The sequence below is a fragment of the Planococcus citri genome, chromosome 3 (assembly GCF_950023065.1).
Source record: "Planococcus citri chromosome 3, ihPlaCitr1.1, whole genome shotgun sequence".
Taxonomy (NCBI): Eukaryota; Metazoa; Arthropoda; class Insecta; order Hemiptera; family Pseudococcidae; genus Planococcus; species Planococcus citri.
Window position 1 is genome coordinate 75,034,265 of NC_088679.1, and position 12,780 is coordinate 75,047,044.

Here is a 12,780-nt window from a genome sequence, read left to right on the forward strand (position 1 = left end):
ATTTAAGAACTTATGTATAGGTAATGCACATCGAGTCTGACTTTTAAGAAATTAGAAAATGAGTTAATGAACTCATATAACCGGGTGAGTCATTCCATGCCGAATCGGCGGATTTTAGCACGAGGGGTCTTCGATTTTTAACATAATCATCAAACGATGACAAATTACGCAAACTGGACGTTTTTTCGATTTTTTTTTTTTTTGACGAAGCTTTGGAGCTTTAAAATTCTCCAAAATGGCCGAAAATGCAAAATTTCAGTTGCAAATTGCTCTTGTTGAACGGGATATAGAATTTTGAACTGGAAAAATCTGTGTTGCCACTTTCAAAGATCCAAAAAAATCGATATAAAAACTTACAATTTAATTTAACCACGATGTCCACGAGTAAAAATTCTGAAAAACTTCTCAGTTTTAGTACTTTTTACGTAGAATAACATATCAAAAAATTGGACTGACATTTTTTCATTTTCGAGATAAAAAATTACAAGTTTGGCACTTATTGCAAAAACACTATCAGAAACCTAAAACATGAAAATTTTGGCATTTTTGAGATATTTTACTAACCCGTAGACGAACATTTGAAAAAAATGTCTCTCCTCAACTTGTCAACGAATTGACGAGAAATACCTACCATTTTTCGTTAGGTAGGCCATATATGTAAGTAAAGTGAGCCTTTTCAAAGTGTACATAATGAAATCGATGTTATTATATGACATTTGTTTTACATACTAAATTAGTTTTCCAGCATAAAGTATATGATTTCGTATTTGATGGTGTAAGTGGTCCAGTAAGCCTCGGAGAAAAAGTATGTTTTTTTTCCATTTATTTTACTTACATACATTACATACGTAAGTACCTATTTAAACTCAGAAAAATTTTGTATTTAATCAAATTAATGAAAATATTTCGAAAGAACTATACACATAGTTCACCATACAATTTTTTCGACAGAAATTTCACATTTTCACATCATGTTTCAAGTCCATTCAGAAGTACCAACACCCAGAGTTGGGGCGATTAGTCCGATTCTAAAGAATCGAGGAATCCCAACTCTGCCATCACCTACTACTTACATGTCAGCTTTCAATCTTCAACAGAAGCTCTCTCATGCTTCAATTCTCGTAAAAATTCACAAAATAAATATAATTGCCTGCTTTTGTTGAAAACGGCGACGAAATTTTTTCAATATTATGTTTGACTCTTAAAATCATAGCATGCTGAAAAATGGAATTTCTCGTCAATTCGATGACAAATTGAGGGGGAAGGGGGGATGTTTTCACATGTTCGTCTACATATTGGTGAAATTTATCGAAAATGCAAAAATTTTCATTTTTTAGGTTTCTGATGGTATTTTTTCAAAAAGTGTAAAACTTGTGATTTTTTTTCTCGAAAATGAAAAAAAAAACCAGTCCAATTTTTTGATATGTTATTTCACATAAGAAGGACTAAAACTGAGAATTTTTTTTAGAATTTTTACTAGTTGAGATCATGGTTAATTGGTTATATTCAAATTATAAGTTTTTAAATAGATTTTTTCAAGGTTTTTGAAAGTGACAACACTGATTTCGACATCAATTTGAAAAAAAGTTCAAAATTCTATACCACGTACAACTGGAGCAATTTGCAACTGAAATTTTTCATTTTCGGCCATTTTGGAAAATTTTAAGCCCCACGGCTCCGCCAAAAAAATTGAAAAAATGTCCGGTTTGCGTCATTCGTCGTCGTTTGATGGCTTCTAGTCATCTACACGTTATCTAATTTTGAAAAAAAACGAAGATGACCCTGGAACTTACATACTTACTTATTTCTTATCAATTTATTTTACAGTGCTTTTTGCAATGCCTCTTACAAAACAATGACTATAAGTACAAACATATCTGTCACGTTGTTCAACACTAAAATTGGCTATCTTATCTTAAAAATATTCCTACGCATAGCTTGAGTTTTTTCTTCGTTTTTTGATTTTTTCGACACAGTTCGACTAAAACGGTTACCTTCTCAATGGTTCAGCATACGTCAAAAAACTTCTCACTATCTTCCCAGAAATGGCAAAATACAGTGATGAACTGATGGCTCAAATATTCCAAGTCGCCAGATAAGTCAGAAGTATAAGCTTCAATACCTTTACCGATAAAATAACTTTATTAAAAACGCATCATTATGCAATTTCGTCGCCATTTTAATTTTTTACACCCGAATATTCTCACAGTTTTCAATTTTTCATCACAAACACGTATAGGTACATTAATTTTTTTTCTGTGCATCCAGGTATTGAAGACAAATGCAAATAAAGAGGTTTCATAACTTATAACGAAATGTATACGTACGTTGAGATGAAAATTCCAACATCTATTTTAATCAAAAAATATCATACGAATTTTGCAGGTTATTAAACATAAGATGTACCTTATCTACACGTTTCAGGACTATTATGACGTTGCGAATGGCTAAAAGCATAGAAAACCTCACCCATATCAAAGATAAAATTCTCAACACTGTAGAAAGCGGACATAAGTGTCGGTCAAAAAATTTCCAAACAACTTGAAGAATATTTCGAATTTTTTGATACTTTGATCAAGGACGACGTGATATGGGAGACCATGAAGGGTGATACCTCCGATAGGCCATTATGTAAGCTGAGAAAATCTATGCGAATTGCCAAGCCAACGTATCGTGCGATATGGCACAGATCCCCGACCAAGAATTGTACAACCTAGGTTTACTAATATTTTAAATTGAAAGTCAATCCTGAAATGTTCACTGGTATTTAAAAAAATCATATCAGCATCAATTTTGACTTTCAATAAATTAGAAAACAAGGTTAATGAATCGATATTTATGATTAAACTTTAAAAACTGGCTTTCTGATTCTCAGAGCATTTTTTTTCAAATTAAAAAATTATTGAGTTGACTTAAGCAAAACCACACCTACCCAAGATTCATAACTTTCCTCGAAGAGAAGATAATACCAGCTTTTTCATTTAGAATTCCTACTCGAGCGAATAAAAAACATCAATTATTGAAAACACTTCACTTAGATTATCATAAAATAAACTTTTTCTGCGCATCAATAAAGAAAATATACGGAAAATTGTGAACAACTAATCAAGTTATATCAACTATTTCAAGAAATCAACAAACCAGAACACAAGAATTAAAATCACAAATTAACCTCAAAATTGACCAATGAATTATGGTCGAATTGAGCAAAACTCTGCGAAAATTGCTTCAAAAATTACCTTAAAATTCCATGAAAACAGTCAGAAATTGAAAAAAGCTGATTAGATAAAATACGAGTATAATAAAATACCAGAACAATCCAGCAAAACAAATCCTAGAGAGTGCAGAAAAAGTGTTGCCGATTATGAAAAATGGATCAAATATTGTAACATCGAATGAAATCTTGCAAAAGTGACGTTATTCAGTTTGAACCTCCTGATACCCATTTATTTCGCACTCTAATGTGTTTTTTTTTTCAAGTGTAGGTATATGTATGTTTATGTAATTACCTATGGGTTTATTTGGGGGATGGTTCGCGAAAAAAAAAATGAATGTTAACTCAATGAAGAGTCATGACTGGATGAGGTAGTTTTAATATAAGTAAGTAAGTAAGTAAGTAAGTAAGTAAGTACAGGGATGCTACTCAAATTATTCTCAAAAAAAGTAACTTTAGTAACCAAAAAAGCTGGAAAAAGTAACCAAAAAAGTGACCAAAAAATTTTTCAATGCAAAAAATATAGGTGAGGTGACCGAAAAACTCTGATTCATACAAAACTACTACATTTTATTTTCAGAGGTGTGATGAAGCGATGTGTTGGAGGGGGGGGAGGGACTGAAATTCTCCCAATTTTTCACGCTAGATTTTCCCAACTTTTACTCTACCACCACACCCCCCCCCCAGTCCCCACCCAACAACAAGATTTTTTCGAATAATTGGTCAGATATTGATGAGATTATGTTTTTGGAATTTGTCGAGTTGATTTTTCCATTTTAGGAAATGTTTGAAAATTGTAGCAGCAGAATTCATATCTGCCCGAGCGAAGCGAGGGCGAAAGCTGCGAAAAATTTATGATTCGAAACATAAAACAACCTCATTTTTTAAGCAAGAAGTTGATTTTCGTGGCTTCAAAAGTTCAGAAAATTACATATACCTAGGTACCTATTTGTTATTTGTAAAATATGAGTAAAAGCCCGAGCGAAGCGAGGGCGAAAGCTGCGAAAATTGATGATATGAGACGTAAAACAACGTCATTCCTGATGATGTAAGTAAAAAGTTAATTTTCTTGGCTTCAAAATTTTTAATTTTTCAGGAAATTATTATGCGTATATTTATAGAAATATGAAGAAAAGCCCGAGCGAAGGGAGGGCAAAAGCTTTCGAAAATTCACAATTCCTGAGAGGTAAAACAACATCATTTTTTATGAAAAGAAAAAGAGTTCTGGGTAAAATTTTGAAGAAAAAAAAGGATATTTGTGAAAAAACACGGAAAAAGTAACTTTTAGTAACCAAAAATTACTATTAGTAACTTTAGTAACTTGGTTACTTAAAAAGTAACCGCGTAGCATCCCTGTAAGTAAGTAAGTAAGTACACGTCATTTGTTGATTTTTTTGAAAAAACAACGTTAGCAAAATAAACAGTTCGTACTCGTAAAGTGGTTTTTCAAATGTACTCGTTCATTTTGGATGGTTTTTGAAAAACAGCTATGAAGAATCAGAACTGATAAGGTGATCCAACGCTAGCTAGACTGAAAATCATGACTCATGAGGTGACTTTTTACACGTACCTACACACGCTCAATTATATAATGATGTATTTCAAGTTGATATGTATTATGTGGTACCCCGTACATGAATTTTGTATGGGTAGATCATACCCCAAAGGGATCCCACTGTTCTCAAAATTGCGTTCGTTCCTTGCCCCTCCTCTCCACCACCCAAAACTCACACTAAAAACCATATAATACATATAATACACATTCTAATGACATTCGAGGAATAGTATACTATTTAAATTTCATATGAGAGGAAAATAAATGCTGAAATTTTAAAAAATGGCTAATTTCGAATTTGTTAACATGTGCTGAAAACAGTGACTTTCCGCACATGTTTAGATAGATGCGTTTAAGACGTATGTATTTTCCAACCACAAAACTGTCTAGGAAACTACTCATTTTCCGATCATATGAAATTAAAAATAGTTAAATTACAAAAAAAATTCTGTATTTTTGTTGTATCCTTAAGGCGAAAAATTAGAGAAAACAACTTACGGAAATTTTGCAATTTTGTATGAATTTTACCTATGTACAATACATCTTATTGTTATTCCTACAACTTTCGCAACCAATAAATTTTACCTCGAAACTTACCTAGGTCAAGCTCTCATCTTTTTTGCGCTTTTGTGCGATTTTCGCGCCAGTAGACACCCTGATGATTTCTATTTAAAAAATAGTGCGTGGTTATGTTACGTTTCAGCTTACTGGTTATGTCTATAGAATTTACCGAATTTATTTTCAATTCCGTTCAAGTTATATATTTTTTAATCCAACATTGCTAATTCATAGGGGTTTCATTGGATTTTATTTTTGTTTTATTTTAAATACCTATCTACAACGTTCACCTTCTAATATATGTACTCGTAATTTTATTTTATTACATTCAAGTACGAGTACAATGTAGTTTGATTTATGATTATTTATTTTGAATCCATTTTAATTTAAGCAAATAAATTATGCATTTTGTTTTAATTTTCAAAAAAATTTTCAACAATGATTATGCTATACCTAATATTGAGTATAAAAATTCAAATATTAGGTAATGCACCTACCAATATTATTTCTGAGAATTACTTCTTTGATTACACATTTCCTCATTAAATATGCTACCACATAATTACAGAAGAATGAACCCAAAATTAATTGGAGTTGATTGCTTAAAAACTGCTGTTTAGTCGAACCTCGAAAATGAATTAAGTACATGTATTTATAATTTTGATAACCGTCTCCAGAAATTTCATTTGCACAATTTATGCACTTACTCGAATGGAATGTACTTGGAACAGTTATAAGACTGAGAATCGTAAGTAGTATTAGTCACATTCGGTACCAAATTTTAGTTGAAGTAAAAACGTGTAGACACGAAGTAGGTAAGTAAGTTTACATGAAATACTCAACCAATGCGTATTTTATTATGTGTTCATCAAATAATTTCCAATTTTTTACATAAATGTTAAATCAAAATGCGCTTCAATTTTTCTGCTCTTCAGCTTAATTTGCGTCACTATCATGAAATCTATGTCGGTTGTTTTGGTGTTCTCTATTTCGTTAGCTTGTGCTCGAGCTGATCCAGCAATAACATCCCTAGAAGCAATCAAAAAATGCGGGGGCTGGAATTTGGGATGTGAGCTTTTTCATATTGTGCGAGTACGTAATAAAAATCGATGCCATTGTATGACATTTGTTTCACCTATTTAGTAACACCTTTAAATGAAGTTTGGAATTTCATTGCATATGGTGAAGACGTTAAACTCAGCCGCGAACAAAAAGTACGTTATTTTTCATTCTACCTAGATACATACGTATGTCTATGTACCTATTTAAACTCGCATTAATTTTGTATTCAATCAAAATATTTTGAAAAAACCATTGTCCTCCGTACACTTTTTTAAATAGAAATTTCACATTTTCATATAATTTTTCAATGCTGAGTCGATTTAAAAATGCCAACACCTAATCTACTGGTAAGCATTCAATCTGGAACAGAAGCTCGTCTCTCATGCTTCAAATTTCGTAAAAATTCACGCATTATAGACTGATTCAAATATGTTTGAATACAAACACAATAAAGACACAATAGATATAAAAAATGTTATTGTTGCCTCATTGACAGCATAATCATCTATTTATCAAAAATACGTCCCCCCCCCCATTTAATTACACTAAACTCTGAACAATTTATTTTACAGTGCGTTTTACACTGCCACATGCAGGAAGCTGACTTTGTAAGTACATAGAAACATATGTCACATTGTTCAACATTATGATTAGCCATCTTAAAATTATTCCTTCTTATAGTCAGTTTTTTTTCAATATCTAGTTCAATGATAACGGTTACCTTCGTAACGGTTCAGCATATGTCAAAGCACTTATCCATGACATCCCATCACTCGGAAAATACAGTGATGTATTGATGGCTCAAATATTCCAAGTCGCCAGAACAGCCAGAAGTATAAGCCCCAACATTTCCACTGATAGAATAAGTTTATTAAAAACGCTTAATTATTATGAAATTGTATCACTATCACTAACATAAAGGTATGTACATTAATTATTTTTTTCATATGCACCCAGGTATTGAAGACAAATGCGAAAGAGCTTTTGTAGTTTATCAACAAATCTCCTGGTACGTTGAAATAAAAATTTCATCATTCATCAAAAAATATCATACGAATTTCGCAAGTTATTAGATAAATATGCTATAAATTATACCTAAGTAGTACGTACATTACCTATACGTTTCAGGACTATTACGACGTTACGAATAGCTAGAGGGATTGAGAAAGTTACCCATACCAAAGATACTTGTATAAGTGTGAACACAGTAGAGGGTGGACAAAGCGACGATCAAGAAACTTCTAAGAAACTTGAACAATACTTCGAATTTTTTGACGCTTTGATCAACGACGAAGCGACATGGGAGAGCATGAAGGGTAATGCCACCACCAGACCATTTTGCAAGGTAGCAGAATCTATGAAAATTTTGGAGCCAAAACGCAGCAGTATATCGCACAGATCCTCGACCATAAAATGTTGAGTTGACTGACTTATAAATTGAAAGTTGGTTCCGAAATACATTCACTAGAATTTAAAAACTTTAAACCTATTAATAAAGCCTGACTTTTATGAAATTAGAAAACAAATTAGTGAATATGACACCTTTACCTATACCTACCTAATCATATCAAACTTTCAAAAATGACGTTCTGATTCTCAGATCATTTTTTTTTAAATAAAAAAATTATTGAGTTGATTTGAGCAAAACATACCTATCCATGATTGAAAACTTTCATTGGAGAGAATACCATTTGAGTAGTTAACTCAAGAAAGTAAAAAACATATCCATGATTAAGAACACTTTACTTTCATTTTTACAAAAATAGACTTTTTCTGCGCGTCAAAGAAAATTGGTGTTGAAAATTGCGAACAACTAATCAAATCATATCAAAACAAAGTGTAACTATATGTAGGTAAGCATTATTTCAAAACGTAAGTATCTGAAAAACATACGAATCAAAATCACTAAAATGCATCCCAAAATTGACAAATAAATATTCAAACTGAGCAAAACTTTGCGAGAATTGCTTAAAAATTTCCGTAGAACTCCTTGAAAATAGTCAAATGTGAAAAATGTCTCATCTACATTGCACATTTTTTATCGTAAATCCAAAATTTGATCAGGAGTCAAGATATACCCCAAAAACCAAATTTTGGAAACAAACAACATGTCATACTTAATATTTCAGTGTTTAATGCAAGTATCCTTCGCGTTGGGTAAATATTTTGATTCATTTAGTCGGCATTGGCTGAAACTCCCGCCACCAGCGAATATCTGATGATAATGCACACATTTAATTTTCTTACTCTCAGCCCGAGAGATCCGTAAATTGAGAAAAGATTCGTGTACCTATCGCTATACCAAGGATTTTCAAAACCGTTGTGCTGTCTTTGGAAATCTCGAGAGATTTCGTTACTCTCTATAATGGTTTGTTTGTGTATCAGGTACTCCTACATCTTCAGTCGCGACGACATTATGAAAACGTTGGTGTTAATAAAATTGCCTATACGGTTCGCCGTAAATATGCGGGTCTAGGTAGTAGGTATAGGTAACCTCGTGTGTTTGAGTTTCTCTTCGGTCTCCGCCTCGAGTTAAATTACAAGTATCTTTTCGTTATTTTTAGGTATCAGTGGGCGAGATAGACATCTATTTTTTTAAATAGTCTTTGGTGTTGTAGCGAATCAAGGTGAACTAGGAGGTGTTTAATTCGTATTCTATCTGTAGTATGTACTCGTATGTGCTTAGTTTGTAAAGTGCTGTGTTTCAACTTTCATGTCTAGATTTGTGACACTTGGGAGCTAGTGGAAAATGGTAGGTAGTTCCTAGGTACGATACACCACCTCAAAAGGGAACTGATCTCCTTACTCACCTCGTGAGGTGTTCCACATATTCTAAACCAACGAAGTAGGTACTCATATCAGTTTTTTCCTTGTTTGAAAAATGCATTCAAATCTCATATGTAATTTTACCTCGACACATGGGAAAGGCAAGTTGGGAATAGCTCCACTAACCTGTACTAACGATGCACAATCGACTTGCCTACATAGCTTTCATTCAATTTCAAGTAATGAGTGAGCCCACTGATATTATTAGACCTGTTTCAAGGATGTTAATCTTGACATTTCTTTCCAACTTTATGATTTTACTTTATTTCATGTCTGTGAATCAGGTTTACTTGGCTGTTTCTTTTTTAAATTGATTTTTATACCTTGCGAAGTTGCGAATGTTTTATATTCATAATCCCATAATTAAACTACGTTCGTGGTATTGGATTGGCTAATTTTTTCCCGTAATTGCTATTTCTTATTATTGATCACGTGCACCTATTAATTTATTTTATAGATTTCAATTAGTTACCTTCATTTACACATGGACAAGCCCATTTCATTGTTCTTGAGGGGGGAGGGGCGCTTGGCCCGGTTTTCACATTCAGTTCTCAAATTTATGGACTCTATCCGCTACACCAATATTTTATTCTTATTTTTTCAATTTCTTCGACAAAGACTTTTTGTTCTTCTCCTTTACTACGACTGCTTTGTAGATCACCTAAACTTCATTTCAACTTTCATGAGACGTTCTGAATTACTTTCATAGTCACTCGCAGATATTAATTTGCATTGACGAATTTTTCAAATCATAATGTATTTTTTTCACTTTTTCAGTATCCTCAGTTTTAGGAATGATTTCTTTCAATATTTTGGCCTTCCTAATGTGAAATATTTGCAAAGAAAAAATTTTCAAAACTCGAATTTATTCAAAAATAAGCGACTTGCAAATTTTCTATCGTCGAGTAGACCTCTAAATGTGGGTTAGATTTTGACGGAAATAGCATGGATCGACGCAGAATCTCAAATACTTTCATTTGGAACTTGGACTATTTTTTCCAAAACACGCTGGGTAACGACAATGCGACATGGCCCGAGAAGCTCGCGATTTTTTTGAGTATGTCTCCTCTTCGAGGGTCTATTCTCTTGGACTTTTTTTGGGACGATCCATCCTAGTCTATATTCGATACCTATATCGAAGAAATAACAACTAGTCGCGTCAAAAAATTCACTCATCTCTCTCATTGGCTTTGATTTTTTTGACGGTAGGTTTTTACAGAATCAAAATTTAGTATGTGTGAAAAAGAGGGCAAATTTCATTCGATTATTTGAGTATTTTCAAAAAATAATCAAAGTTCGGTCCATTTTCCATGAAAAATTTCAAAGATAAATATTTACACTCAATTCAATCTGAAAGATCAATTCAGAAAAGTAAACAATTAAAGACAGTGAGTATTTGATTTTGTTTTTTTAAGTTTTATTCGGTCATTACTCAGGCAGTATGTGATTGAAAACATGAATAGGACGCCCATCAACAAAAATCTTATCACGAGAAATCTTTTTCCTCGATACAAGGAAAGCTCCATAAGACATTAGCATTCTTATGGCCAGCAACGCTGTAATACTTAATCGGTACATCGATTGAATTACTCGATACCAAGCTTGCTTCTTTTTCCTTTCTACCTACTTGTACTGTTTTACCATTAATTTTAACCCAGAATTCGCGCCATTCGTTGGGAGACACCCTAGCTTCGTCCGAAGATGTGTCAACTCTTCCTGTCTCATTATTTTTCGCGATTCGGAGCCCTGATGTCGCAGCACTGAATATTATTTCATGAGCAGGGTCTCCATCTTGAGGGAACACGTTTGATGAAAACAGCAGATTAGCGTCGCGATCGCCTTTCACTCTGAATGTTAGCTCAATGTTGCCATTATCTCGTTTACTAATCGGAAAAAAATGTTCGTATTTGTAATCGCGAGTTTTGATAATATTACGACATTCATTATCGGATTCTGTAACGCCCGGTTTCAGTCTTCTGCATTGAAAAATATCTACGAAAAACGAAGATGGTAAGGGCGGCAAATAAAATTACGTATTTTGATATACTTGATAGGTAACAACAGGTGGTTATTCCGACTTTCAGACCGATTTTTTGATAGGTAACAATATCACGGAGATTTTTGTACAAATTTTCAAATTTCGAAAAATTTTACAAAAATGACCCTTGCCTGGCTTAAGCAAACGCACTATTTTTTTTAAAAGTCTCCTCTTACCCGGTTCATCGTCAATGCAAACTCCAAATACTGCATTTGCAATGATTAAAACAATACCAATCGCGCAAATCTGTGAAAACATTTTGAATAATTAATCTCACAATTGTCATTTTCCTGAACTCGAGGGTTTGATAATTTTTCAAGCATTTTCAATACGAATAGAAATCGACGATACATGACAAATGACAAAAACCTCAGTTCTTTAAGTAGGTACATTTCGCACCTCGGGAGTTATAAGGTCACATCTCAAAAAAGTGAAATTTAACAGGAGAGTGATTTTCCTTTTTTTTAAAACTTGATTCATTATTTTCATCAACTTATAATCAATTGTGAGGAATGAATAGCATGTCATTTTGAAGATTGGGTATCCTACCTTCATTTAGCATAAGAATATTTTGAAAAATAAAATCTTAAAGAGGAAATATTTCAATGTTTGGAAAACATTTTGAGTTATAACCTTTCATAAAAAGTGATCTGGAGGCGAAAAAAAGCGTCCAAAAAAATTTTCATGATAACAAAATTGTAGAGAATTAAATTTCCAATCGACATAATGTCGTTAGTTTTTTTCTAGAGTGCTTAGTTTTTGAGTTTTTCCCAAAAAACTAAAATTTTAATATATATGCAAATTAATTTTTCTGAAAAATGTTCTATTTTAAAAATTTTTTGTTTTGGAACAAACCTACAAAAAATACACTCCTTGTGATTATTTTACATCTTAAAAACGTTCAACACTATCAAAACTGGTTTCTGACACTTTGTATGTGCAAATTTTACTCAAAGAAAGAGGAGTTTTTTGAGATGTGACCTTATAACTCCAAACAACTTGCAATGTTGTAGAAATTTTGAGTTAGGCCCTTTGCATTTTTTACATGATCTAAGCAGCATACCCGACTCAAAGTGTTATTTTTGGTTGCAGGGGGTCATGCAAACCCCAAAAATGCAAAAACATCAAAATCGATTTTTTTTGAGATGTGACCTTATAACTCCCGAGGTGCGATTTGAAGAGGAGATGGGAGAGCTCAAAGTTTTAAGGAAAATGTAGGGATTTTGTGAATTTACAGCATGAATAACATGAAAACCACAAAATTTTTTTTTCGATCATCATTTCACCAAGCATACCTACTCAGATATCACGTGTGTTGAAATGCGAAGAATGTGGTATTTGCTTACCCACTTCATGTTTGTACTTCTTTGAAAAATCACGTAAAATTTCGTCCAAGTTTGATCGAAAATTATTCCAACGTACCTAGACCTACTGAACTCGAGTTAGAACTTTAATGCAACACTTCTGATTGTATACATATACAAAAACTGAATGGCAATTTTGACAAAGCGTTCATCGCACTTATAC

General features: G+C 32.8%; 3 protein-coding genes across 6 annotated transcripts in view; 1 reads left to right on the forward strand and 2 right to left on the reverse strand.

Annotated features, from left to right (window-relative positions):
* LOC135839250 (slit homolog 3 protein) overlaps positions 1–12,780 on the reverse strand; it is a 660,297-nt gene that overhangs the window by 66,611 nt on the left and 580,906 nt on the right. The window lies entirely within an intron of this gene.
* On the forward strand, positions 5,927–8,025 carry LOC135839215 (uncharacterized). 2 transcript variants are annotated; one of them, XM_065355133.1, is made up of 7 exons: positions 5,927–6,142; positions 6,263–6,396; positions 6,471–6,541; positions 6,962–6,997; positions 7,093–7,222; positions 7,347–7,398; positions 7,518–8,025. In XM_065355133.1, exons 2-7 carry the CDS (start codon positions 6,282–6,284, stop codon positions 7,807–7,809), a joined length of 696 nt encoding a protein of 231 aa, XP_065211205.1. In that variant the 5' UTR covers positions 5,927–6,142; positions 6,263–6,281; the 3' UTR covers positions 7,810–8,025. The 2 variants fall into 2 exon arrangements, with proteins under 2 accessions (XP_065211205.1, XP_065211206.1); XM_065355134.1 differs by having other exon boundaries at positions 5,927–6,075.
* Positions 10,611–12,772, reverse strand: LOC135839216 (uncharacterized). Its single transcript, XM_065355135.1, has 3 exons — positions 12,600–12,772; positions 11,430–11,499; positions 10,611–11,207 (listed from the first exon to the last, which is right to left on the reverse strand). Exons 1-3 carry the CDS (start codon positions 12,606–12,608, stop codon positions 10,702–10,704), a joined length of 585 nt encoding a protein of 194 aa, XP_065211207.1. The 5' UTR covers positions 12,609–12,772; the 3' UTR covers positions 10,611–10,701.

Coding starts and splice junctions, on each gene's coding strand:
- LOC135839215 (XM_065355133.1), top strand. CDS start 6,282: ATGAAATCTATGTCGGTTGTTTTGGTGTTCTCTATTTCGTTAGCTTGT. Junction 6,397..6,470: donor CGGGGGCTGGAATTTGGGAT/GTGAGCTTTTTC, acceptor TCACCTATTTAG/TAACACCTTTAAATGAAGTT. Junction 6,998..7,092: donor ACATGCAGGAAGCTGACTTT/GTAAGTACATAG, acceptor TTCAATATCTAG/TTCAATGATAACGGTTACCT.
- LOC135839216 (XM_065355135.1), bottom strand. Junction 11,208..11,429: donor TTGCATTGACGATGAACCGG/GTAAGAGGAGAC, acceptor CGTTTTTCGTAG/ATATTTTTCAATGCAGAAGA.